The sequence below is a fragment of the Amblyomma americanum genome, chromosome 8, assembly GCF_052857255.1.
Source record: "Amblyomma americanum isolate KBUSLIRL-KWMA chromosome 8, ASM5285725v1, whole genome shotgun sequence".
NCBI classification, from domain to species: domain Eukaryota; kingdom Metazoa; phylum Arthropoda; class Arachnida; order Ixodida; family Ixodidae; genus Amblyomma; species Amblyomma americanum.
In genome coordinates, this window is record NC_135504.1 from 96,717,092 (window position 1) to 96,743,204 (window position 26,113).

Consider the following 26,113-nt stretch of genomic DNA (forward strand, 5'->3'; position numbering starts at 1 on the left):
TGGTTTGTGTCGATGGAATACCAGCTCCTAAACACAAAAACACCACTCTTTCTGGAAACAAGGCTCTTGTAAGGTAGAAAAGAGCAAGAACTAAAATGCCGGTATCGCCGCCACAGGCCAATCTCGCAAGTGTAAGCATGATGATGAAATAGGAGAAAAGAAACCACAGATCCCTGAGGCTAACAAAGGTGCATGAAGTTTACGTGTTTAATCGATATTGAAGTATTTAAGCTTTGTTTTTAAACCACTATTGCCCTTTTATCACATGAGGAGGTCGGAAAAAAGACAATCTGAATGTTGGGAGTCAAAGAAAACCTGCAATTGGTGCTGCAACACGCAGCCAGCTGAGTTTCGGTATGTTTTGGGGTGCTTCGTGGCTATGCGTCTTGCATACCCCAATGGTTTCTTTACGTGCTTTGATTTACAAGGGTGGAGTAGCAGAAGACTTTCAAGTTCCTCTCTAAACACTTCTCGGACAAAGTTCGTGCAACGGCACGCAACTGCGACAAGGAAAAAGAATTGTGTACAGCCAATGTTTGTTGTGTACAGCCAATGTTTGACGTGCCTCCATGTTCGCAAATGCATCGCTCGGCGTGTTCGCTTCGACAACATACCAAGACGTTAGGCTGCATAACCAGCCCTACGGGACTATTATTACAGAATATAAATATGCCCACACGTGCCAGTCGCTACACATCAGTCGTGACGGTGGCTCGGCGGTGACAGCGACGCTGCCGACTCATCGGCCCCAAGATTTTCTTTCCAGACCCGCCGCCTCGGGCCTCAAAAGCATCGCACGCTGTGTGGGGTTGAGGTCGCTGAATGCAGGCCGCAGTTCTTTGCGAGAGCTTCGTGGTTGGAATCGGGAACGGGATCTATTGTAACATTGGTGCAAACATAAACAAAGTCATGATGGCTGCTAGAGGCCTTCAACGTCCGGCCGGCAGTAGTTTTGATTTCAGCTGCTGCTAGGTGAGAGCAGAGTGCTCGCTGCCAGCAATCACGGAGTCCTCATTTCCATTTCCGATGCTTTACGTCACTCTTGTCCTATTTCGTCATCAAGGTCCACAGTTTGAATCGTAGTGGCGGGAAAAAGTTCTTCAACTTCGAATCCAAACCTCTTAGCAATAAATGTCTTTCGCTGCTAGACAAGTGGCAACAAAGCCACAAAATGCAGAAATATAAAATTTTACTAACAAAAAGATTTGATGGTGTTGTCCTCAGCGTCCCTGTAACCAACTATAGTGACGGAATGGGTGCCAGTTGAACAGAACATAGGCAAAGCCAGGCAAACAATAGAAGTGAAGGAATTCACGGGTATGGGGTGTCCCACCTGTATGGTGTGGTGCCAGGTAATCAAACATCATGATAAGAGGTCCCTTTCCAGCTTTGGGTGTAACTCGGCTGGTGGCATGCCAGAGACTATGCTACTTAATTACAGAAGCTCATGGCAAATGCAAGCGGATACAACACGAGGCCAAAAAAAAAAAGAGGCACACTGCGTTATCAACCCACAAGCGCCAGTATCAGGCATTCATTGCTCTTCTAAATCCCCTCACACCCGTCATCAAAGGTGTTATCATGGTTGAACAGTAAAAAAAAGGAAAACCAAACGAGAGGAATTTGACGCATGCACGCAATAAGGCGTGACCAAGGCACGTGCCCCACGGCATCGCGAGTCAGCAACACACCTCCATTGTTTCAGGCCGCTAATCAGCACACCGACGTCACAAGCGCAAGCTCCTAAGTTCCTTATCATTGCACTCAATGTCACAGGTGCACTTTCCCTTGGTGAGAATCAAAAGCAATGGCTGGAGAGATAGGCGTCGCGTTTGTTGGATAGCCTATCATGCTCAAGGATTGCAGTGCGAACTGGGTTTTCAGAAAGCAGACTTGGTTCAGACCTCATGCTAATCACAATGGCGTCATTAGAGATGGCCTTGTCAACTCTACAGACCAGGGTCGCATCACACCTGTGCTTGGGAAATGGATGGTTTGTAAGGGGCACGCTGATCTCGCACACCAATATCCAGCACTTGATTCCTCTGTAAAACACTGCACCTTGAATATCGCCATGCTTGATAATACACAGCGCTGCTCTATAATAATCACAGGGGGAGGTAAAATATGTGTGCCCAGAAGCCTTCCTTGGCCCCAACAGCAGTAAAGCCAGTGTTATAAATGAACATTCTTAAACATTACAGCCATCGTTTGGTTGATGAAACTGACACAGCATGAAAGAAGTTCAATTCTAAATTATTCAGCAGGCCTAAGGCAAATACCACATGGCGATCCATGCATTCTAATGTCTAACACCTCATTTCAAAGAAGAAAATGTGCAACTACAATGAGGTGTCTATCGTCCTTCAAGAAAATCTTTGCAGGTTTATTAAATCAGATCACTCATTAAATCAGGTTGTTCTAACTTAAGGTTGAGATGTTCCCAGCAACCAGTAACTAGTGGTAATATAGAAAAAAAATTTAAAAATGAAATAACTGCGGCAGTGTGCAGTGCTAAAACAATGACATTTTATTTGCAATCTCATCGCACCATTAGTCCCCTAATCAAAAAGCCTTAGCAAGTCAGGCCTTAAACGCTCAGATTCTCTCTTATGCAGCACACCCCTGAATGGCTCCCATGACAGTTTGCATTAGGGGCTGGCAGTGAATCTATGGCAAACTTTATTTTACATATTGGCATGAGCCTAGCTTAAGGGCACAGGGTAGGCCCTATACTTTCCATGCATTTTGAAGCATATTTATTACCAGAATTCTGGCAACTATACCACCTAGCTCATATGGGTTTGTTTTATTTTATTCCCCATCATCTATTCTTTACAAAAAACTAGAATGTTGATTTGGCAGTGAATATTTAGTATTGTGATTTTTTTTCCCCCAAAACCATACATTTTTCTTTTGTTGTTTCCACAGAATAAAATTCTGGAAGGCGACCTACTGCATAGACGACTACCTAGATTCTAGTTCTGTAGCCCTGCATCTTTATCTTGATAAGGCTGGAAAAAAAGCCCAGCTTTATATCTTTTCTCGTTTTTCCTCAAAAGGGGTCAAACGTGAAAACAAATTCAATTTCCGATATTCAAGGTCCAAGCCAAATTATATTCTTCAATTCTTTGGCAGAAAAAAACTTTGCTGAAATTTATATTCAGTAACTAGTAGCTGTGTAGTCAGCACCAGTGTCAGTTCAACAAATATTAGCCTGCCAGTTCACTACTGCAGCCTTCTTTGTGATCTTTTCTGAACCTCTGTCAGTAAACTAATTTCGCCGACGGTCCACTTCAAGCAACCGTATCACGACATAGCACCCAGGTGACATCCCAACTGTCACTGGGAATATCACAAGACGTAAACACAAGCCATGCTGCTATCACTGAATGTGAACGCTGCGTCAAAGAAGGTAATTCGGAGGTGTGCACACGAAGGAAGGTATTCTTTGGTGTGCACTCCCAGACTATGCAGCTAATCGGCTCGTTAGCATTTCTTGTTCACCTGTGGAGACACTTCTTGAGAAGCCCTGCTTGTGCAGCTGCTGCAAAGCAGACTTCATGGCACAAAAAACCTACCTCGGCGAGTATTTACACACAAAAGGCTCATTCGTCCTCTGGCTCCTGCGAGCACACCAAGTGTCTTGATTTTTCAAACACAGCACGTGACAGCAAACACTGTGGAAACATGTGGCTCAAACAGCCTTACGCATTTTCCAAGTTTTTAACTTAAGTGAAAGGCAGATTTCAAAATACCCATCCGAAGTTAAACAATCACGTGCCTCACACGAGGCAATGAAAGCACGCAGCAAAACGTGCCAGAATTCAATAAAACATATACTGCACTTTTTTTTTTTCCTAACAGCCGTTACAGAATCACTTGACCTTAAAAAAATCCCCAGCTGTGCTTTTGATATCATAATTGCAGCATAAATGTGTAAGCTCAGAAGAAATCGGGCATGCCTGCTAACCATTCTGGTTCAAAAATCATGCTGTTCTAACTCGACTATAGGGTAGAAAAGCACTTAAGTCACTAAACAATGTCCAGGAAGGTTTGGACAGTCTATATTGGTATGAAACCAAAAATCAAATTCTATTACAGCATGCCCCATGTCCTTAACCTGAAGGCAATGGCCCCCCCTTACGTTAGCTCAAAAAGTGCCAGTAGAGAGCAGCATGAATGGACCCTCACCCAAATTAAGCAGCAGAAGCAGGCACCATCCCGAAACACGAAAGACAACTCAGAGCAAGCACCGCCGACTGCACTGCACGGATGTGTACATTCCTGGTTTAACTACGGATATACGGCAAACGAGTCACGCGTGTGCACTTCAACTACTGCGATTCCGGACACATGACCGTGCTGCAGCGACACTGCGGCCTACCACGACCCTTTTTATTTTTTTTTGTATCACATTGTGTTCTACTTTACCAATTCTATTTTTGTATTTTTTTTCCCCCCCGCAAGTTGAACACACTGCACACTTCCTTGTCCATTGTCTGCTTTAGGAGACAGCCTCAGCGACAGCAGGCTGTCGTGTTTGGGGCCAAATGAGCGTGCAGCCAAGCCACCTGCTGCTAGAGAGAGGCTGCACCTCGGAAAGAGCCCAAACAGAGAAGAAAGTGGAGTGATGAAATCACTCATTCCAGACTGAGGCTGGCAGATGTGCAACGCCATCTCAGTTTCGAGGCCTGCACTAGTGCGGAAAGTGAAATCGACGGCAGCCTGCACACAACTATTTTGCATTAAAAAAAAAAAAAAAAAGAACCAAACTTCTTTAATACAAGAGTATGATATCCTGTTTTATATGTGGTAGACTGGTAGTCATAATGACTACGCCATACCGGTTGCGCAGCTTTGACAACATTTAAGGCATAACCCTTACTTGCCCCATTGAGAGAAAACCTATCTGTGTGCATGGTATTAACGCTTGGCGGTACCCATAAAAGATGGCATCCTCATGCAACCTGGCAGGCGGCAGTCAAACAGTTATCCCCGAGCGCAGTAGCATCACATCATGCAGATAAATATTCTTTCCCCCCCACACTCGGATTATGGCTCTTTTGCAAATTTATGCTTCTATATAAATAGGCTGAGCTTCATATTCATGTTTCATATTTTATATTTTTCAGTTTATTACAAATGCAATTGTCATAAAACATCCAAGCAAAATCGTATTTACTAGCAGGTTGAATGAACTCATTCAAAATGCACCCCTTAATCTGGCTGTCGGAAAGTACAATTTTTCTCAATATTTTTTCTAAATTTTTTAATAAATGCAACCCCGAAATTTTCAGATTTTTTCAGGGAAATAAGAAATGCTAGTTTGGTTTGCGGGGTTTAACGTCCCAAAGTGACTATGAGGGACGCCGTAGTGGAGAGCTCCAGGTAATTTCAACCACCTAGGGTTCCTTAATGTGCACCAACATCGGAGAGCACACAGACATCTAGCATTTCGCCTCAATCAGAATTCGACCACCGCACAAACTCGCGTCTTTCGGGTCAGCAGCCGAGCACCATAACCACTGAGGCTTGAAACAAAAAAAAAAAAGAGCGCATTCATCACACGAGCAAACACTTTATATAGACAAGGATCTCAGAATTATACAGTGAAATGGGACTCTTGACTAGTTGTAACAAAGTAAGAATAATAGATAAAAATGAGCAGCAAGTAACTAAACTCCAGTGTAAGGGAGAAAAAGAAGAAAAAGAACTTGCATTGAATACAGATAAAAAAAAAGGAATACACCAAACTCCATTCGGAACAGTCATCCTAAAAAATAACAACCATAAAAAAGCGGTAACGAAAAGTTGAATATAGTAGTTCCCATCTCATAGGACTAATATTAGCATCTACCTGATGGCCCTATTTGGCAGTACAGTTAAATGTGAACGGAACAAACGTGGATATAGCGAATTCCTCAATAATACAGTTTCTCAATTCTCCAACGTCACCCCCACTGAAGCGTGTGAATTGCACATAGCGAAGATGTTCTAGCAGAGGACCTTGATATAACGAACTTGATATGCCAACTATCCATTAGCTAGTACTGCTTTACTCGAAATTTAACCAAAGCATGCAAAAGTTTCGTGACAATAAAACACCAACAACCATAACAAGAACGACTGAGATCACAGTGAGCAAATGACACAATGCACCCTGCTTCAAAGCCATCGACACCTCTATGTGGCAAATAGGGGCAACCTCTGCAGTTTTCGCTTTTGTAATGTCACACCAAGCAGCACTACAACAGTTCATGATCAAAAGAAGCACAAAACAACAGGACATGGCAAAGAACACATGGAACAAGCAGCTCGTGCGATTCCAGTGTCGACATGTAGCTACTGTGCTATGGGAACAGGGATGGCTGAGAACACAAAGTCCATTTCCTAGGGCAACAATGCCTGGACAGACAGTGAGAGGGGGCACGAGGGGAAAAGACTCCGATGCTCCGACTACCTTGCCTCCCCTACTCTCCCCATCTGGAGCACAGCAATGTCGTGAGAGAGGTAGCAGAGATGGGGTTGGTTCCAACGAGCCAGCCCCCCAACAGTCTCACTGCTCAGCAGACATGAAGGTGACAGCAAAAGATGAAACAGAGAGAAAGAGGTGCTGTAGTGGAGTGCTCTGGAATAATTTCGACCACCCGGGAATCTTTAACATGCACTGACATCACACAGCACACTGGCGCATTTTTACGTTTTGCCTCCACCAAAACCCAGCCGCAGCTGGGTTCCAATCATTATCAGCACGATTGCGATAGTTTTTATATTAATGACATCAGGTAATGGGAGATTACTGTGAACACCTGAAGCTGATTTCACTACATTTATTCCTCATTTAGGTTTCTGTTGTGCTCTAACCTTCCAACTCTTCACATGCATACTGAATATACTGAAAACCTGCATGAAACGAAAATTCTTGGACTTTTCTCACTTTCACTGCATCCAGATTTAATTGTACTAACCTACAACACAAGCCCCTTTGCACACCACTAGGAAAAACCACAGCTGGGAAAAACAACTGAAACTGATTGGCTTCGAATAGTTTTTGACTGCCTCTTTTTTTTTTTTTAATGTAGCACTCTGACAGAAATTAAGGCTTTCCTGTAACTTGATCAGGTGACCATAATGTCACTCAAAGAGAGGTTTTATTGCTCGCTGCCAACAGCGGAGTTGTTGGTGATAAGATAAGACAGCACGCAGTCGCTTGGTTGTGCCATGGTGGTCATATGCTTCATTGTCAAACTGGGAGGGCTCCACATCAGCTGACACCTGGTGAGGCCAGGCATGTGTTTTTGCCACTGCAAATGGGGACTTTCCATCATAACCAGTCAATGTTACTCAGTTGAAATTGAAAAAGTGCTGAAGCCACCAGGATGACATCATGTGTTTATTGCAGCCTGCCTCAGTTGCTTTAGTAAGGTCTGTGTTTACCCAGGTCACATCTTCATCCATCATATCACTTCGAAGCTGATATAAAATAAAAAGCCATCTGGTGGTGGTGCAGGGCACTGGTTAACACCCTCTCCCTATGAGAGAGCCCTCACCCAGATTCACAACATGGCCCATGTCCACTTGCTTTACACCCATGCTGAGTATCATACAGCTGCCATCTAACAGAAATCCTCGTGCGGCTCTGTTCTGATACAGCTATCCACACATACAGCTTCCCCATTCAGCAATATATCCTCTTACAGTTAGCTGTAAGTCCCTCCTACATTTATTCCTGTAAAAGAAAAAAAAGCTAAGCGTTGCACAAAACATGGAGGCTGGCCAGAGTGGAGCTGGAGGTTTGTTGCCACACTCTGTTTTTGGACAATTCCTAGCCTGAGGCACTTTTAAACTGTTAAACGAACTGCCAAGGACTGAGAGAAACTAAGTTACCGAAGTTGACTGCTCTGATAACAATGGCCTTCATATGTGGTTTCCTCCCTTTAGGTAGGGTCAAGTAAGCATTGGCCTGTTGACTTTGAGCACTTCAATGCACCGCACAGTGCGAGTCTGTCCTCCAGCGAGTATGGTTTACGGCGATTCTCAGTGTAACTTGCAGTACCAAGACAAATCAGCTCACTTTTTCATGCACAAACTGACTTCGCTCTTATCCTACTGACTTTTCTAATTTATTAATATTAGAGGCTCCTGTAAAAGGGGTGGCTCAGTATTTTAACCTTAAGTGAAAATTTTCGACCCACTCATTCTACGACCCCCATGCCTGTTTCTCCGGGCACATTGTGCTTGAAAGTCAGTCACACAGGGTGCACATAGTAGAAGGATCCAGCAGCCCTTAAAATCAAGGAAAGCCCAGGGGATTGTTGAAATTTTTTTTTCTTTGGTGGTTTTAAGTAGAGAATGAAATTAATTAAGTAACTATTTTCTATGGAAATCAGTTGACGGCAAATAGATGACAACACAAGCAGCCAGTGGTAGCCGAACCCACAACCTATTCATGCTACATATCTGCAAGGTGTGACAATGAGCGAAACTGACTAGCACCCCAAATACATGATTCACAGCATCTTGTCAGAGTCATGACTGATGTGTCAGTGACCTGGCAATAGCACAGGTCACAAAACTCCGACTTTCTTACCAACGATGATGTACATAGGCAAGTGACCTCAGTTAAAGCTTAAAACTCTACCACACTCACTATTTTACTTTCTCCAAATCACAGGCCAGCATAATCTTCCTTGAAATGAGCTTAACAACTGAATATGTTTTCCGTAGTTGTCACAAGCTTTTAATCAATTTCATATAATTTAATTTATTCAAACTCAGGGCCCATTAGAAGCTTGCTCAGAACAACATAATGAGGCTGCGACTGACACTGTACATGGACAGCAGTAAATGAATGATAGATATGAACTAAGAACCACGACCACACTCATGTTTTTCTTAATCACATTCATAACACCAAGAAGTTCTTCCTTTAATTTTTTTCAGTTAGATGCTGACCTGTGAAGATTAAACTTTTGGCTTATCATACTTTTATCACATCAAAGCTTGAATATACGTCCATCATGCGCGACCCACAATTAAAAAAGGATATTGATCGACTAGAGGTGATAAAGCGAAAGGCAGTCAAGTTTATCTTTAGCAAATATAGACAATTTGACTCATCCACTGAGCTCATCATTTTCAATATCATCTGAACGACAGCACTGTGCAGAATATTTCACCGCATACTGTACTTCCAGAACATTTTGACCAGCAAAATAAACGTAGGAATACCTTCTTAAGTGAAACCACTAAAAACACATATATCTCGCCATAATCACCAATATTTTAAGCCATACATTTTTGCAAACACTAACATGCTCAAGTTTAGCTTTTTTTTCCCGTGCACTACTGAGGACTGGAATTCACTTCCAAAAGAAATTTTTGATGCCAATTAATTTTAATATGCATTGGAAGTGTACCTGTCGCACCAACACGAATTATTGTATATACTTTCGTCTATTTAAGATGTAAACGACTTTCTTGCTTGTTTAAAATGTATTTTCTCTTCTCCCCCTCCAGCAGGGGCCTAAATAAGGCCTGCAGAATTTGAAATAAATAAATAATAAAATAAGAACCTGACCTCCACCTTCAAGCAAAGCTCAAGAAGTAATGCAGACATAATACATCTGTACCCTGCCGGTCATAGCTAGCCTAACTGACACGAAAGCACATTGGATATCAACCAATCAACAGTTCTTTTACCCAAAACACATACAATTACCTGTGCAAAGAAGCACGATCAGTACACAGAAGCTTCAGTGTCAAAATGCACGGGCAAAAGCACCACCTAAATGTCCTGCCACAACTGCATCCTTTAAGTTTTGTTCAGAAATTACAAAGCGTACTCACCAAAATCCGAGTCGGAGTTCCAGAGGTTGAGGCCCTTGACAATCTCAGAGACTTGCCTGAAAATCGAAGGGCAAAGTTAGCTGATGCGCGACAACACCTGCTAGAAACTTGGGTGAAAGCACCACATGTTTGTTTAATTGCCTTTATGCTCAGTGACTTCAGGCTTTGCTTTTTCAATATCTGTCTGACCAAATAGTACTGTTCAGAGAATACATGTGCGAGATTAACTTCCCGCATCACAACTATTCTTATGAACTTGGCAGTACAAATTTTACATTTCCACGCACACAAAAAATGAAAGAAAAATATTTTGAGAATGCACACACAGAAGAAAAGAGGTGGGCAGTAAAACTGTTTTATAACCACTAGTTGAGAATCAATATGTGCCCTCTTTATGCCAAAATGAACAAATATATATATTTAAAAAAACCATAATTGGTTCCTGCATCGACCAATTCAATTAACAAACAAAATAACAAAAACAATGGCAACAGGACTAGGCATAATTTCAAACGGTGAGCTAAATTCAGTTTGGAAGCTCATGCCAGAATGTCAGAGCTCGGGCTAAATTTATGTGTTTGCAAATTTTCTTAATTTATAAAACCACCACTAAAATAGAACCGACAATATGACACATCAAAACTGGAGCCAATAACGGTATATGGTTTGAAAATTGGTTTTTTGGGGAAAGGAAATGGCGCAGTATCTGCCTCGCATATCGGCGGACAACCAAACAGCGCCGTAAGGGAAGGGTAAAGGAGGGAGTGAAAGGAGAAAGGAAGAGAGAGGGGGCGTAGTGGAGGGCTCGGGAATAATTTCGACCACCGGGGGATCTTTAACGTGCACTGACATCGCACAGCACACGGGCGCGTTAGCGTTTCGCGTCCATCGAAACGAAGCCGCCGCGGTCGGGTTCGAACCCGGGAACTCCGGATCAGTAGTCGAGCGCCCTAACCACCGAGCCACCGCGGCGGTTTATGTTTCCATTTTAGCACTCACTGCCCCCCATAAACACGGAAGGTTCCTTAAAGTATACAAATTACCTGATGGAGCTCAGTCCTTTGGACCTTTTCATTCCATGCTGAAGGACCGCTTCGAACTGCGTGCACAAGTTGACAACCCTGTGGAATGCACAAAAGAAAGAAAAACCGAAACCAAAATCTCAACAAACCTCAGACCCGCCATAAATGTCGCTCTCAAGGAGCCGCTCCAAACACACGGCACAGCTGCTGGAACAGTTACCAAGTAGGCTAATCACCAGATGGTTCGCGGTCAACACAGAAGCAGCAGCAGCCGCGCGAAACACAAGAAACGCGGTCACGAAACAGCCTCTCAACAAGCAAGGAAGAAAACAAGCCATGACGGATCCCACCTGCTATCGCTCTCTGTCGCCAGTTCCTTGCGTCCTCCGAAGCGGATCTGACACTGAAAAACAAACGGTCGGAGTCTGGTGTCAGTCGACCGTCCAAGCTGAACACACGCATACCGCGCTACGGTGGTAAATTCGCGTTTAATTTGAGCAGCGAACCAAACATTGCGTCACACACATTCGAGCTCCAAACGCCGAAACGGCGTCGAGGTTTCGTGCGCTGGGCCGGCGCGATCATGCATCCGCCCATATTCGCATAATGACAGAAGGAAAACCCGCGATCAAGTCAACGAACTCAACCGGTACGCAGATTTGCGCGCATGGTTCATGCACAATGAATGGGCTAAGTGGGAGCACCCGAGATGAGTCGAGAGACCGAGACTCCGTTGGTAGTAGTGTATACATCACCTGTTTCACGGCATCCAGCAAACGCGACAGCAGGATCTGCCGATCCGACGGGCTGGTGTCTTCTGTGAAAACAAAGACCGGACGGTGTAGCACACACATTACAATACATCAGCAGCGCGCGTTGAAAGGGAATCCGAGGCGTCGGAAGCCGCCAGGCACACATTCGAACGTGACAGGGCGGAGGAACAGCTTCCGTTTTAAAGCTACTGAACCGAAACTTTACATACATACCAGCACAGGCAAATACGAATCACGAGAAGACGGACAAGCAATTCCGCATAGCGCGCCGTTCCTAGCCGGGCGCACGGTACGATAAAAACGACTTCTCCGAACACAGAGAGGGAAATACGTCGAAGGAAAAGCGAACCCCCAAAAGCCGCGCACCTTGTTCGAGCAACACAACTGTAGGTTGCTTCGCGTTACCGCAATGATCACACGACAGAACGCGGAGGCAAAATTCAGGTCTCACCGTTCATGATTCTCGACCAGAGAAGCTATAGCCGCTCAGCTAGCGGCGTTTTTCACCGAAGAGCGTCTGGTGGACAGCTATCACGCATGGCTCAGTCCGGCTCGCAATTGAGACGGGTCGCTCACACGCTGCCGCGCACCGCGTGTGATAGTCAGCCCAACGCAGCGCAAGATTACACCACCTCTGTCCGATAGTCCATTGCGAGCACGGGAGACGGAAAACGCATCACGGGGATGGACGACCTCGCAATCACTCCCCCGGCGGCTGCCGCTTCGCACATCACCCCACACACGGCGAGCGGAGAGAAAGCAGCACCACACTGGCGACTGGAGCGCTATTTGCGGCTGACGGGGGTGCTAACCGAAATCGACAAAATCGATGCTCCTCGTTTCCATTGCGCTGCACACCTCGTCGCTGCCACCAATGTTTTTAGGTGCCGCTACCTGGCTAATCAATCGTCGCCGCTTGTTTACTTGGGCTCCACGCACCTCACCCGCAGTTCCTTTTGTTATTAATGCTGACCAGTGTATCGATCTGTTTGACAAGATCTTTAAACATTCAGCCTTGACTTTAATTACTCTAGAGGAGCCCTTGAAATGGACTAAGGTCACAAATGAACCATGCGTTGTACTTAATTGGTACGCTAACTGCTAAAAGAACAAGGGCTGTTGATGCTGTTGTCCTAACAACAAAATGCATAATATGAGTGTTTTTGCTTCTTTCATACAAGCTCTGACGTTGTATTCTGAGTAGCTGGACTGGACCCCCTGCACCGACCTTCTTGAGTACTTCACGTTGTAGACACTTATTTATCGCAGTTGAATGATACTTGTTTTCTGCACAAGCGTGAAATTCTGTAGCCACAAATGCAAAACGCCAGTCTTAAACGAACACAAACAACGCGTAATTGAACCGAAACCAGAACTTTGAAGCAGTGACGACCACAAAATCCTTAGAGGCGCAAAATAGCCGAGCCAAGGAAGAATAGGAAAAAAGGGGCAGGTGGCGCGAGAGTGTTTCCGTTTCTCTTCGCTACTTGCTCGGTGAGTTGATCGGTTGTATCTGCTTGACTTGCAGGTGAAATCTAAGTTAATCCGATTAATTAATGGCCAATATTTGTTATCAGGCTGTGCTATATAGCTTATTATTGCTCTAAGCTGTAATTTAGACCCACTTTAACTATTATTTTACCTTTTTCACGTAGGCAACCCAGCCAGCAAGATGGGTCGCCGACCCGCAAGATGGTATGTTGGTTTTTTTCTCTTTCGACGCTTCTTTTGCAGTGATTATGATGTTGTCCCTTCATGCCTGTTGTTGGAACTGTGATCTTACGTAATTATTTTTTCTCCCGCAGTTATCGTTACTGCAAGAACAAGCCGTACCCCAAGTCGCGGTTCTGTCGTGGTGTCCCCGGTAAGTAATGCCGTCGCTAGGCTTAGTCGGCGCGAAATGACACGTTTTTCGGTTTACCTCTTTCCTCGGTACGGACATCGCCCGTAGAAAACTGCACCCTGTTCGTGCTCCTTTCGAAGCCAGACCGGTAGTCTATCGTAATCTGCAGTCTCTGCACAGCAGCTTCCCTGAACGAGTCGATTTTAATGAAGTATGCTGAACCACTCGTCGCTTGCCGGTTTTAGGTGATCTCTCGGTCTAGGTGATCAGTCTAGATTGACCAGGCAGGCATGAATGATGGTTCCCATTAGTAAAAAGCCATTCGTTAGCCACGTGGGGCAACCTGACAGCCTTCTTGCTCGCGACGTGGAACTCCTGACAACGTGCCGCTAGACGTGGTTATATTGCATGCATGCATTGTAGGGTGGAAAAAGTTATTGCAACAAATAATCTGGTGCACGCTGTCGTGTGCCTGCCTTGCATTGGCGTAGCTTGGCGAGCCTTCCTAGATCAGAATCCGGAGCTTTCACGATTGAGAGAGAGGGGGAAACATATATTGTCGGTAAGATGGTAATGTAATATGTAGGAATGTAATAGATTGTGTGCGCTCTACCTTGTTGCTTTCGTGGGTATCACTGGCAGTGGTGAGCTGAAATGAGGCTTATTTCATTGTGTTGAGGACAATCTGAAGCATGTAATTAGGTACTTATTAGCATCCACCCGGGTATTATACGCGTAAACTTTGAGTGGCATGTTCATGTTATTCAACAACTAGTGCACTGCACTACACATGGCGAACTAAACATGGAAGATGAAATATGCCAAATCCATGACCCTCAATGTAGTCATGAGTTAGAATCTGAGTAATGAGAAGTTTCAAAAAAGTGAACATGTCTTTTGCTGCTGAGTAAAGGCCAGCGGAGTCACGATAAGTCCAGCTATAAGACCTGATTGAGGAAGAAAAAAAAGCTCGATGGAACTTTCCTTGCTGTTGCCCTCAGCGAGCTGACTGAAGTAGTATGTGAATTGCTGAGAGAGGAATGGGTGCGAGATGACGGGAGACCCAATATTGCTTTGTAAGGGCAGAGCCACAAGGACAAGGTGGTTGCTGGAGAAGTGGCAGTGCATTGAGCTCACTTTCTCGTCGTTTCGTGCAGACCCGAAGATCCGCATCTTTGACTTGGGCCGCAAGAAGGCTCGGGTGGACGAGTTCCCGCTCTGCGTGCACCTCATCTCGAAGGAGTTTGAGCAGATATCGTCTGAAGCGCTGGAGGCTGGCCGCATCTGCGCCAACAAGTACCTTGTCAAGACCTGCGGCAAGGACGCTTTCCACTTGCGGATGAGATTGCACCCCTTCCACGTCATCCGGATCAACAAAATGTTGTCCTGTGCCGGTGCTGATAGGTATGTGTGCCGGTGCCCACCCATTCGTTTTTCTTTACATACATATATATTCTTGGGGGTAGGGGGTCTACAGGAGTAGCAGCGAAATGGAGTGATGTGCAATTAAGTTAACCGCTGTTCATTATCGAAGGCGTTCACAAAGCTTGAGAGGCGTTATTTTGGTGCAGCTTCAACGATGCCATTTGGAGCAGGTGACAATATGCTGATTAGATGTGTTTAAGGCCTTTCGCCACGGTCCATACAGTCATGGTTCGTTAATATGTACACTTTGGATCCTGAGCAAAACTGACCGTTAAGTGCATGTTAACGCCAGGTGGTTGAGATTTCCGGAGCCTTTCACCACGGTGTCCCTCATAGCCCGAGTCTCTTTGGGATGTTGAACCCCATAAAATCAAACAGTTAAGCGAGTTCTCCATAATGACGAATCATGAAGGGAAAAAATGTTCAGGTAAAAAAAAATTTGGGGTTAATGTCTGCTTCTCACGTAGTGGTGGGCAGTGAAATGCTCATTAGACGAAATATCGACAGCATCATCCTGGCAGCCATTTTTTTTTTCTTTTAATGTGATGCAGTTTGAAGCTTCTAGTGGTTTATGAAATGCGTGATGTATATTGTTATGGCTGCTCACATAACATGAACCACTAGTACATGTCTAAGTTGGTGGACAGCTGCTGAAGGTGGCTTTTAACGTAACAAGCTGCTTAGACAGCATCCTTAGCAAGCCTTTCATGCGATATGCCAAACAGTAAGGCATGTTGACGGGGCGCCATGACACTGGAGAGCATGAAACTGCCTACGAAAGCCATCATTGCGGCATTTGCACTGTGTTTCGCTGGTGCCCAGTACTCAGTATACAAGAAAAGATATCTGGTTGGGGAAGTTGATTTTCCTCTCATTGCTGTTCACATTAACGTGACAAGGTTGCATGGACCCTAGTAGGCTGTGTGCATTTTTCACCCCGTCCAGTCTGAACAGTGAGTTTCCATATTAGTGAAGCAGAAATATGGAAAACGTTTTCGCCATGAAAAACTGTCCATGTTAGGAGGGCGCAACTGTATGCCAAAAATTCTCTCTGCTGTGGTTTGAGTGTACTTTATACAGTAGCATAGATGTAATAGTGGAGTGCAGTAAAATGAATGCGTTTCTCACTGTACAATATCAGTTAGGGTCTTGCAAAACAAATGATTAATGCCTGCAACCTCTGTAAGAAGGTAGTTCCTTGCACTAGATTTGTGAGGAAAGGACTCTGGGGAATTGCCTGGTGCAGCAAGATTCCTTTTTTAGGTGGTGGTCTCTGCAAAGAGATCATGTGGTTAGGGGAAGAGATTCATGCATTGAAGGATGCCGGTATGTATTATGGGAGTGCTAAATAAGAAATTTTGTCAGGGCGGCAGACAAAAATTATTGTGGGACTATAAAAACAGAATGAAAAATAAAGTGTCCCTGATAGTGGACTGACTAGTTTTTATGCATGGCGTACTTGTAGTGCTATTAATTAAAAAGTGAAGCAAGCAATTGTTTGTTCAAGCTGCAGTAAAGTAACAGGATCTAAAAGCTCAGAAATGCACAGGAAGTTTAAAGTGACCTCTGGGGCAGACCTTATTTCCCTCTGTTGCACTGAGGTCTGTTGCACTGAGGTATGGAAGTAGTTCGCATGAGAAAGTAACGAGAGGTGTGTTGCTTATGCTTGCGCTTGTTCTGTGGCTGAGGGGTCGAAGACGCAAGAAAGCAGCAGCGTGCTGTCAGCATTAAGAGCGCATTTAATCAAGCTTATGATGAATGTATCATGTTATAAGGACGCAGGCAAAGCGTTTGTTTTTCACTCACCACGAGGAACGCACTGCTTTTTGATCGCAGGTGTAGGCAGTGCTAGCAAGAGCTCTACCTCTTCGACAGCGTTTCACCTGATGTATAAAAGGGGGTATAGAATTCCAGTAACACCTTGTTGATAGCTTCCAGTACATTTCTTTCAGCTGTAGCCCGTGGTTGTTTTCCATTTTGAGTTGGCCCATTTGCACATGCTCTCAAGGCTAGATTATTGTAAAGGAGAGAAAATTAATGTGAAGCTGTAACAGTACACTGTTGTACTGTCACACCTTTTATGTTAACCTTTCAGTCTTTGAGGAGGATGGTTTGGTTATACCTCTTGAGTGGGCATGTTGGGATGGATGGCTACGTTGTAGGCGAGAATGTGTGAAAGTGCACACTAGACGAGGCCTTTTTCTCGGCAAGCATGTTGCTCCTCTTTGTCCCTGGTCGGCTTGTGGGTGACTAGTGTCTCCTCCCTTGCACCACAGGCTCCAGACAGGGATGCGTGGTGCCTTTGGCAAGCCCCAGGGCACAGTGGCTCGGGTGCACATTGGCCAGAAGATCATGTCGGTGCGCGCCAAGGAGCAGCACAAGGAGAATGTCATCGAGGCGCTGCGCAGGGCCAAGTTCAAGTTCCCCGGCCGTCAGAAGGTGCGTGGGCCACGTTTCTTTTCCCAGTAGTTACGCGTGATGCTGTGTATGTCGTTGCACAGTTGAACCTGGATGTTCTGTGTTTTTTTGTTGCATCCAGGTTTTTCGATGAAAGCTCATTAATTCGAGTTCTATGGGTTCGAATTAATCGAAATTCAAACTAACGAAAGTGAACAGAATATGCGGTACACTGTGATTGCAAAGCAGTAGGATATTGAGGTTACCCTCTGTTATTGGTCTAAAATATCAAGTCATCACCTTCTGTTCTAAACCCGAACTTATTGGAAGGCCTCTTTTTTGCCTTGAAAACTGAAGAGGCGTGCAGCATTCAGTCTGTCCTGACTTGCGCTGCCAAGTGTTGCTCCAGATGCTTGAAGGGCATATCACTGCCTGTTAGTAGTGTATGGTCACAGGGCTGGAAAATTGAGGAGCGTGCGTGGCTGGTGCTTTTCTTGCGAAATGGTAGTGCAACATCTGCAAATCTGCGACGAAACGCGACCGTGTAGGTCAAAAATCGAAAGTCTCTAAGATGGCTGCATGTACATAGCCAGATTTCCCAGCCTTCTGGCTCACAATCACAAACTGCCAAACCAATAAGCTTGCTTTTTGATGACATCCTGTTTTGATAATGCACTACCGTTGACTTCACTATTCACTTGGAATGGTGTTTCAGTATTCTCTTGAAGCATTTTGGCATGGTAATTACCACGAACTGGTGACATTCCTAAGCCATTGTGCCATGGCTGCAGCCAGTTGCACGGATAGCGATGCCAAGGCACCAGAAAAAAGCTTGCACATGGAATGCTTAGCAAACATCAGTGACAGCTCCAATTTCTTCGTTACGCGCATGTTGCAGTTTCGTGCACGATCGTGTGGTGGGGGAGCATGGTTCAAGGCAAGGCAGAAGGCAGGAGAGGATAGAAAAAAAAATGTCGCAAAGCAGGCGGTTTTCCTCTCTCTGATGCGCCTCGGTTGGGCACACTGATTGGACAAAACTTGAAAGCACGTGATGGCATGGGCAGACGAGCATGTTCATGTTGGTGCAGCGGCGAGTGCACGGCATGACGCTGCAAGCGCTGCTCGTACCACGTGCACGTGCGGCTGCGTCTTGTCATGCCTGAGCCCTTGAGCGAGCTATGTGTCATCGCGTGTAGCGAAAAGTTGACAACGTAGTCAAGTCAGCTGACAGCGTGAGCAAGTCTTGAGTTCCGATGGCGTCTGCTCCTCCAAAAGCCAAGGAACTGCAAGCTTTTGTAACCAAGCAGAGCATTATGAGAGACGTCGAGAGTGGTTTGAAAAAGGCTACGGTGGCAAAAAAAGTAAGGTGTTGCCGACGTTACTGTGTCCGCCATTTGGAAGAACAGCGACAAGTTGTGACAACAGCTGCATGAAGACTGTGTGTCGCTTTCAAAGAAGCGGATTCGTGCGTCAAAGTACGATGATGTCGCCGCTTTGAACTTTTTCGCGAGGTGCGGGCCCAGAGCGTTCCTGTGAGTGGCTCGATATTGCAAGCAGAGGCCAAGTGCCTTGCAAACATTTTGGGGCATGATGTTGTACTCAGCGTTTCAAGGACCGGCACGAGATAAGCTAGTTGTCGTTGCCAAACCCGACGGCGCTGTGTGTGAAGTAGCCGCCACAGATGAAATCATAGTGGCAGCGGTGCGCAGTCGCGATGAGCCTCTATCCGAGGATGAGCCCGACGAAGTGAGTTAGAGTGCAGCAGAAGTTTCGTGCAGACTCGCTCGACTGTTGCGCCTCTACTACGCCACTACTATGCTCAGGGAAACCTCAGCGAGCAATCGCTCAAGTTCTTCACTGTTTTTGAAGAGGTCATTAGCAACGCAGTTAATTGCAGCGCCAGACTAAAATAACGTCGTTCTTTCATTCATTACGTTGCTTCGGCAAAAAGAGCCAATAAACTACTTAGGTGTCTGTGATTGCAGTGTTGTGCGTCTGATGCGTTGTCAGGTGCACTCTGACAGGTAGGCTGACCATTCTGAAAACGCGAATGCATGGAAAAACTCCCGTTTTGGTTACAGTGCAGTACCAGTTATAATGTGGATTTTCCCGACTCCCGCAGTATGCATTATAAGCAGTTATGCTGTAATCAAAATAGAGAAATTTTTAGTGTACATTGCCAATACAGGGCAAAGTGTGGGGTGGGGGAGACAGAGATGCCCACCGCTTAACTAGTGTCCACTCTTTTTATCTTGCCCTGCTGCCTGTTGCCCTGGAAAAATGCCTTGCCTCGCTTTCCGTTTCACCCCTAGCATGCATGAGACGTCTGCGCCAGAACCATGGGAACATAGCAGCATTGAGGTGCATTTGCTTGTTGTCCATTGAGGGTTTCAGTCCCTTTCTTGCGGGCTGTCAGTCAAAGCTAGTTTTTCTGACATGAGCGATATAATGGTTTTGCATTAAAAAAACACTAGTGGTGTGCCAGCGCACAGTGGGAGGGTTGCCTTGGACTTTGCTTCATGTTCCATTATCAATACCTTTACCGTGAATTTGCCATGCCTACTAAGCCAGAATTGTACGTTACAGAGCGACGGTGAGGGTCGTGCATTGCAGCCCATTAGGAGATGCTTTGCTTGTTGGTTGTGGCATAACTTGCAGGCCTCCCAAACCACAAAACTTCTGAGAGAAGTGCACGTGCATTAATGTTGGGGCCAGACACTGCGCTTAGGTGTTATGACTGGTTGTAAGTGGTGCCAAGACTGGTTTTAAGTTCCGTTTGTTGTTGCTTCTAGCACTGTTCTTTTCAACCGAAAGTACCACTTAGAACCATATTGTTCACAAATATTTGGCAGTCAGCAATGTGAAGCTGGTAAAAGTGCTATTTTGGTACCCTTTGCACTGTGTAATGGGTCAGAAAGCATGGTAGCTACCTACATGTAAATTCTGCTTGTTCTGTTATCTGTCAGAGTTGCTTATAGCCTTGCTTATAGGATGGGCTAGATTGTCGGTCATTTTCTGGCATTTGTGAGCCTTCATTTGGCTGGCCTCTATTTTCTTGTTGCAGGTGCATGTCTCTAAGAAGTGGGGCTTCACCAAGTGGGATGCCGAGGAATACGAAGAGATGCGCGCCGACGGCCGGCTGAAGCCCGACGGCTGCTACTGTCACTACCGCGGTGGCCACGGGCCCCTGGCCAACTGGATGAAGATCCAGCGTGAGCTGCGCGGTCTTGAGTAAGCAGGCCGACGGTGCTACCGCCGACCCCGAAAGACAATAAACGAGCCTCGTCTTCTTGCACTCGCTTTGTGTCTCTTGCCTGTGGTGTCCCCACAGTCGAATTAAGGGGGGACGCGGCTTTCAACTCGCGGAAAATGGTCAAAAAAGCGATTTTTTGAAATAATTATTTTCTGCTTTTACAAGTCATATTTTGTGTGATTACAAATTTTCATTGTCGAAAACCATCAAGAAGTGCGCCAAATCATTGTTTTGATGATCAAGGGTGGCGGAAAATTTCTTCCAAGTAGCGAAAAAACGCCGCTTTTCAAGCCCCGATCTCTCGGCAACCGCCCAACGTAGCGCGGCCATCTTGGTCTCTATGGAAAGCGCGTTCCTCCGACTTCAAATTACCCGCTTCAGCGGTCTCCTCAGAGCAGAAACAAACGCATAAAAAGCGAAAGTTTCACGGTCGCGCGGTGATTTCCGATTGGCTCCGCACGTCACGTGACAGCAGCGCGCTGCGTAATTGGTCTCCTTGGTGGGTGCGTCGTCTGCTACGCGTGCCTCTCGACTCCGCGGCTCGTCGTGTACGATGGGGTTTAGTCATTTGAGCAGAGAACCTCGGCTCGCCGTGACTGTCTCTTGCGCAGAGCTTAGTTTCGAATACGGATTACGCGGCCGCCATGTTCGTCAGTACGCGCGGAGCATAGTTTCGGAAGCGGCCTTCACTGGCGATCATGGGTCGGCGACCTCTGAAGTACAAGACGGCGTGTGCCTATGGCACCCGTAAGCGAAAATCGCCGATGGTGAAGAAGAAAAAGTTGTCTGCTTCAATTACTTCTGATGTGCAGTGCACTGACGAAGTTACGGGCTCGCAGGCGAGTACTTCGTGCGCGGCTACGACTGTTGGTGGCGCCGCTGCCGAGCACTTCACACGCGGACGAAACATCGTGTGTGAGCACGGGGGACTCTTCTGAACTTTCTACTTCGCGCTCTGCATCGCCGGAAGCATCAAGCGATGAAGGCACCGCGCGTGTCGCGGGTTCCAAGATCTTGGCACTTCACGCGACGACGCCACGCCGTCCACGAGCGCCGGGCGCACCTGGAGCCGCGTTTTGTGTCTGAAACATAAGTGATGAAGGCACCGCGCATGTCGCGGGTCCTCTTGGCATAAAAACGCATCTTTGACTGCAACAGAGACAGCTCTCAACGAAGCGGTTTGCAAGTTCAATGCAGGGACCCGCCGTGCTTACACAGAGTACTGTTCGACACTTGGGCTGCAAACTGGCCAACATGCTCTTCGCAGAGCAGCGGAAAAGGAAGGCAGCGAAAGCACTTCAATCTCGAGGCAAGGTATCCAAGAAGCCCCGTGTTAAAAAGGACACAAAAGACTACAACCCCGGTGCCTTTTGATGAGTGAAATACAAGGTGCAACTTCGGAAGCCATTTTCTCAAAACTTTTTTTTGTCATTTGCTCTGATTGTTCTGCTGGGGCTATTTTGATACGGTTTTTTTCGCTGCATTCCTTGAGAAATGTTTCAGGTCGTGACATTCTTGGTTTTCCGGCATCCCGTTTGCTGACTTACTGATTCGACTAGTTGTTCACTGTTTAGGTGCCCATTGTAATGTCTGCTCATAAAATATTAAAACTAAAAACTTTTACATTGTAAATAAAAAAAATCTAAGAATGTCACGACCTCATCCATTCATTTTGGAATGCAACACACTTTGAAGAAGTCTTCTTATTTTGTAAGTCGCTCAAGCCTGTTACAAGATGAAAAGGAGGAAAATTTTTAAATAAAAAATTTGTTGAGATATCAATTTGAAATTTTTACGGTGATATCACAGAAACATTACCAGTGACCCTGCCAATTTTTATCAGAATCCATGAAGAAATAGCAAAGTTGATCCCGAATGCCACGTCCCCCCTTAAGTGGGGAAGGTGGACCCGCTCCATGGCGAAGTGTTTTTTTTTTTTTAATTTTATTTAACATGCTGTTAGTCCCACAGGACTGTAACGAGTGGATTTATAAGCAAGAAGATAGATTGACACAGTAACACAAAAGCCAGCAACAAGGTTTAAAGAAACGATGTTAAAGCATTCATAAATGGTCGCATCGAGTGCGGCATATTTGACGGAATCTAGTCGGCAACTCTGGTCTTCAAAGCATGTGTTCAAACATCCCAAGCAGCACAGGCAATTGGCCCAACATTTCAACTGTATTGACAAAGGCCAGCCCTACAATGGACGAGGATGGAACCGTCCTGTTGTATTCGTTCATACAGTAATACACCAGGTACACATTGAGCGGGCAACAACACAAAACCAATACAGACTGAACATGATCACCAGGTCTGGCTTGTTGACAGGACTATGAGGCTGCGAGCTCACCGAACTTTACAAGGAATCCTGTCCAGTTGTAGATTTATCTATGCCATTCCATTCTCTTGTGGCTTGGAGGAAGAAGGAAAAGTAATGTGTTGTTAGCACAAGAGTATTCATTAATTGTAAATTCATGCTTGTGAGGTGTTTCTCTAGAACGATTAAAATTAATGTAAGTAGCAGGATCCATGTTGAATGTGTTATCTATGGAGTGTGACGTGGCTTGATAAGGTGTCTAGGCCTGTGCAGGAAAGCAGCTCCGTGGGAGAATCGGTGCGCCGGTGTCTGTGGTAGATATAGCGAACAGCTTTTTGTTGAACTGATTTGAGCATATGTACATCATTTTGCATATACGGGAACCAGACGCCGTTTGCATATTCTAAGATTGGAGAGATAAGGACCTTATAGGTGAGTAACTTGGTATCTGAAGTTGCAAAGCGAAAGGTGCATTTAAGGATGTATAAACTGCTCATTGCTTTTTTGGTAATGTTTTGTACTTGGGTTTTAGAGCGGAGATCATCAGAAATTATCGCACCAAGGTGTTCTTTTCATCTTTTCAGTTACTGTTTCGAGAACGCCAGTGCCATAAGGGAAGTTAAGCTTTGTTTTCTTATTTGTGACAGACATCACTAGTTTTTTTCATATTGATCATTTGCCATGTATGTATGACGTTGCCCAAAGCTGTGTTTAACGTTACTTCGCCTGCTTGAGTGTATTTTTTGATATAGCACGCAATCATCCACGAAAAGACGCACCTTCACACCAACGTGATATGTTGTTTATGTATAAAATTAACAAAAATGGTGCTAACACAGCCCTGCGGCACGCCGGAAATGACCGAAACGATATCAGCTAGGCATGGTCATTGTATTGCACATATTGTCGACGTTCCGATAAGTAGCTGGCTATTCACCTCGTAACGGGACCATCGCCAAGTATTTTGTTTAGTTTGAAATTCAGTTTAGCATGTGCCACATGACCAAAAGCCTTCGAGTAATCAAGGAAAATTATATCAGTGTGATCATTGATTCCCTGTGCGAGGTCATGAAAAATTTCTGCCAGCTGGGTAACAGTGGACAACCCTGCTCTGAAGCCATGCTGGTTTTGGCGAATGACGTTAGTCTCAGTATGTTCTTTAAGAAATTTTAATAAGATATGCTCAAGAATTTTGCAACAGGTACATGTGAGGGATATAGGCCGGTAATTGGACGGGGACCTTGCATCGCCTGATTTGTGAATGGGCACAATTTTCGCTATCTTCCATTCAGCGGGTAGACAGCTATCCTGAATTTACTTAGAAAATATGAGGTGGAGATATTCACTGATTGGTTCGGCATAACGCCTAAGAAAGCAGTTTGGAATTCCATCAGGACCATAACTTTTTTTTTTCATCAAGGTTCAACAAGAAAGAATCCCAGATACATCTGTGACCGGAGTGCCAAAAAGTTACTATGGCACGCTAATGTTCCTAAAACACTCTTGTCGGCGGTGAAGATCGACTAGAAGTAATTGTTAAGTGAGTCAGCTTGCTGCTTTCCATGTGTAGGCAAACTAGCAGTAACATTCTTTGTTTACATACCTCCAGAACTTGGCTGGGGAATTTTTAATGAAGTTGTTAAGTGTAGTCTCACAAATCGTTTTCTAGCTTCGAGTACTTCATTCTTTAATTGTTAGCAAACTTTTGTTGACCTTTAGTTCTAAGTTTGCTCGTTGCCTTAATCTATTAATTTTTCGTTTCATGTCTATTTTTTCTTGAGTAATTCATGGATTGTGCTTGTATGCTGCCCTCTTTTTCAAAGGGATAAAAGTTGTGATGCAATGCATCACATGCTTTTTAAATTGTACCGACAAGGCGCCAACAGTGATAATGCTCTGAACATACAAATCATAAAAATCATTAAATTCATGCATAAGATAAGTCATATAAGTCATAACAGCCGCGTCATTCACTCTGTTAAATGCGCGCACATATTTCGTCGGTCCCCGCTGGGGATCAATGCTTGGCAAGTTGAGTGTGCATAATACCGTTTCATGGCTAGAAATTCCTTTTGACCAACTTTACAACGTTACGACGCTCGACTACTGAACAAGAGTACATGGGTTTGAACCAGGCTGCATTTCGAAGGAGGTGAGATTCAAAAGGCTCCCATGTGTTGTGCGATGTCAGTGTAAGTTAAAGATCCCCTGGTGGTCGATGATTCCCTAGCCTTCCACTACGGCACGTCTCTCGCTCCCACCTTGCTCCCTTCCTCAACCGCGCCATTTCTTTTTCTCAAGAACCAATTTACGGAGATGAATGTTGAGGATAGACAACTCCTGTCGTGTTGGGGGTGCCAAATAGCACAAGTAGAAGGGAATTGTAGTGAGAGGTGGCGAGTTTTATGGGGGGGTAATTTTCCTCTTTTATGGTGTCTTCACGCAAAGGCGTTTGGCATCAAGAATGTGTAAGCTGTAGTTGCAGTGCACATTCCGATGAAAAAAATGAGGTAGTAAAGGGATTTTCTTCCGGCGGTACAAATGTTTGGTAGCTGCGTATTTGTTAAACTGCGAACCAGGTAATGCAGGCTTGGAAGTTGGTGTTCACATTGTGTTGTGATGAGCTACAGTAATTTCGCTAATAGAACAGGTGCCTCGGAAGCGATGGCACATACCCACGGTGGGGGATTGGCCAGGGTTTGATGCAGATCCAAACAGGAGAAAAAGTCATCCAGGCCTATCTCAGGCGGCTCAAATGAAAATAGCGGAATCGGGGATAACGAATTTCGAGAGATTTTTGAGATTGGAATGAAAGTCGAAGAGATCAGAAAAAAAAAACTTTATCGTCTACCGATATAAAGTATTTTCTGATCTCCTCGTTTATTGTCTACCGATATACCCCGCCGCGGTGGCTCGGTAGTTAAGGCGCTCGGCTACTGATCTGGAGTTCCCGGGTTCGAACCCGACTTCGGCGGCTGCGCTTTTATGGAGGCAAAACGCTAAGGCGCCCGCGTGCTGTGCGATGTCAGTGCACGTTAAAGATCCCCAGGTGGTCGAAATTATTCCGGAGCCCTCCACTACGGCACATCTTTCCTCCCTTCTTCTTTCACTCCCTCCTTTATCTCTTCCCCTACGGCGCAGTTCAGGTGTCCGCCGATATATGAGACAGATACTGCGCAGTTTCCTCCCCCCCCCAAAAAAAAACTATTACCGATATTGGAGGCCCCC

At 45.3% G+C, this 26,113-nt stretch overlaps 2 protein-coding genes across 2 annotated transcripts in view; one reads left to right on the forward strand and one right to left on the reverse strand.

The window, feature by feature from the left end:
* LOC144102013 (sorting nexin-29) overlaps positions 1 to 12,491 on the reverse strand; it is a 45,399-nt gene extending 32,908 nt beyond the window's left edge. The window contains exons 1-5 of the mRNA XM_077635274.1: positions 12,099 to 12,491; positions 11,630 to 11,691; positions 11,225 to 11,277; positions 10,896 to 10,973; positions 9,853 to 9,908 (exon numbers count right to left, since the gene is read on the reverse strand). Coding sequence (XP_077491400.1) covers positions 9,853 to 9,908; positions 10,896 to 10,973; positions 11,225 to 11,277; positions 11,630 to 11,691; positions 12,099 to 12,105 — 256 coding nt within the window. The 5' untranslated portion in view covers positions 12,106 to 12,491. The remainder of the gene's footprint in view (positions 1 to 9,852; positions 9,909 to 10,895; positions 10,974 to 11,224; positions 11,278 to 11,629; positions 11,692 to 12,098) is intronic.
* Positions 12,492 to 13,116: 625 nt separating this feature from the next.
* Positions 13,117 to 20,607, forward strand: RpL10 (ribosomal protein L10). The gene is made up of 6 exons (XM_077635275.1): positions 13,117 to 13,141; positions 13,303 to 13,342; positions 13,453 to 13,511; positions 14,648 to 14,894; positions 17,192 to 17,354; positions 20,377 to 20,607. The coding sequence occupies exons 2-6, from the start codon at positions 13,320 to 13,322 to the stop codon at positions 20,545 to 20,547; spliced, it is 663 nt and encodes a 220-aa protein (XP_077491401.1). The 5' UTR covers positions 13,117 to 13,141; positions 13,303 to 13,319; the 3' UTR covers positions 20,548 to 20,607.
* Positions 20,608 to 26,113: the final 5,506 nt, after the last annotated feature.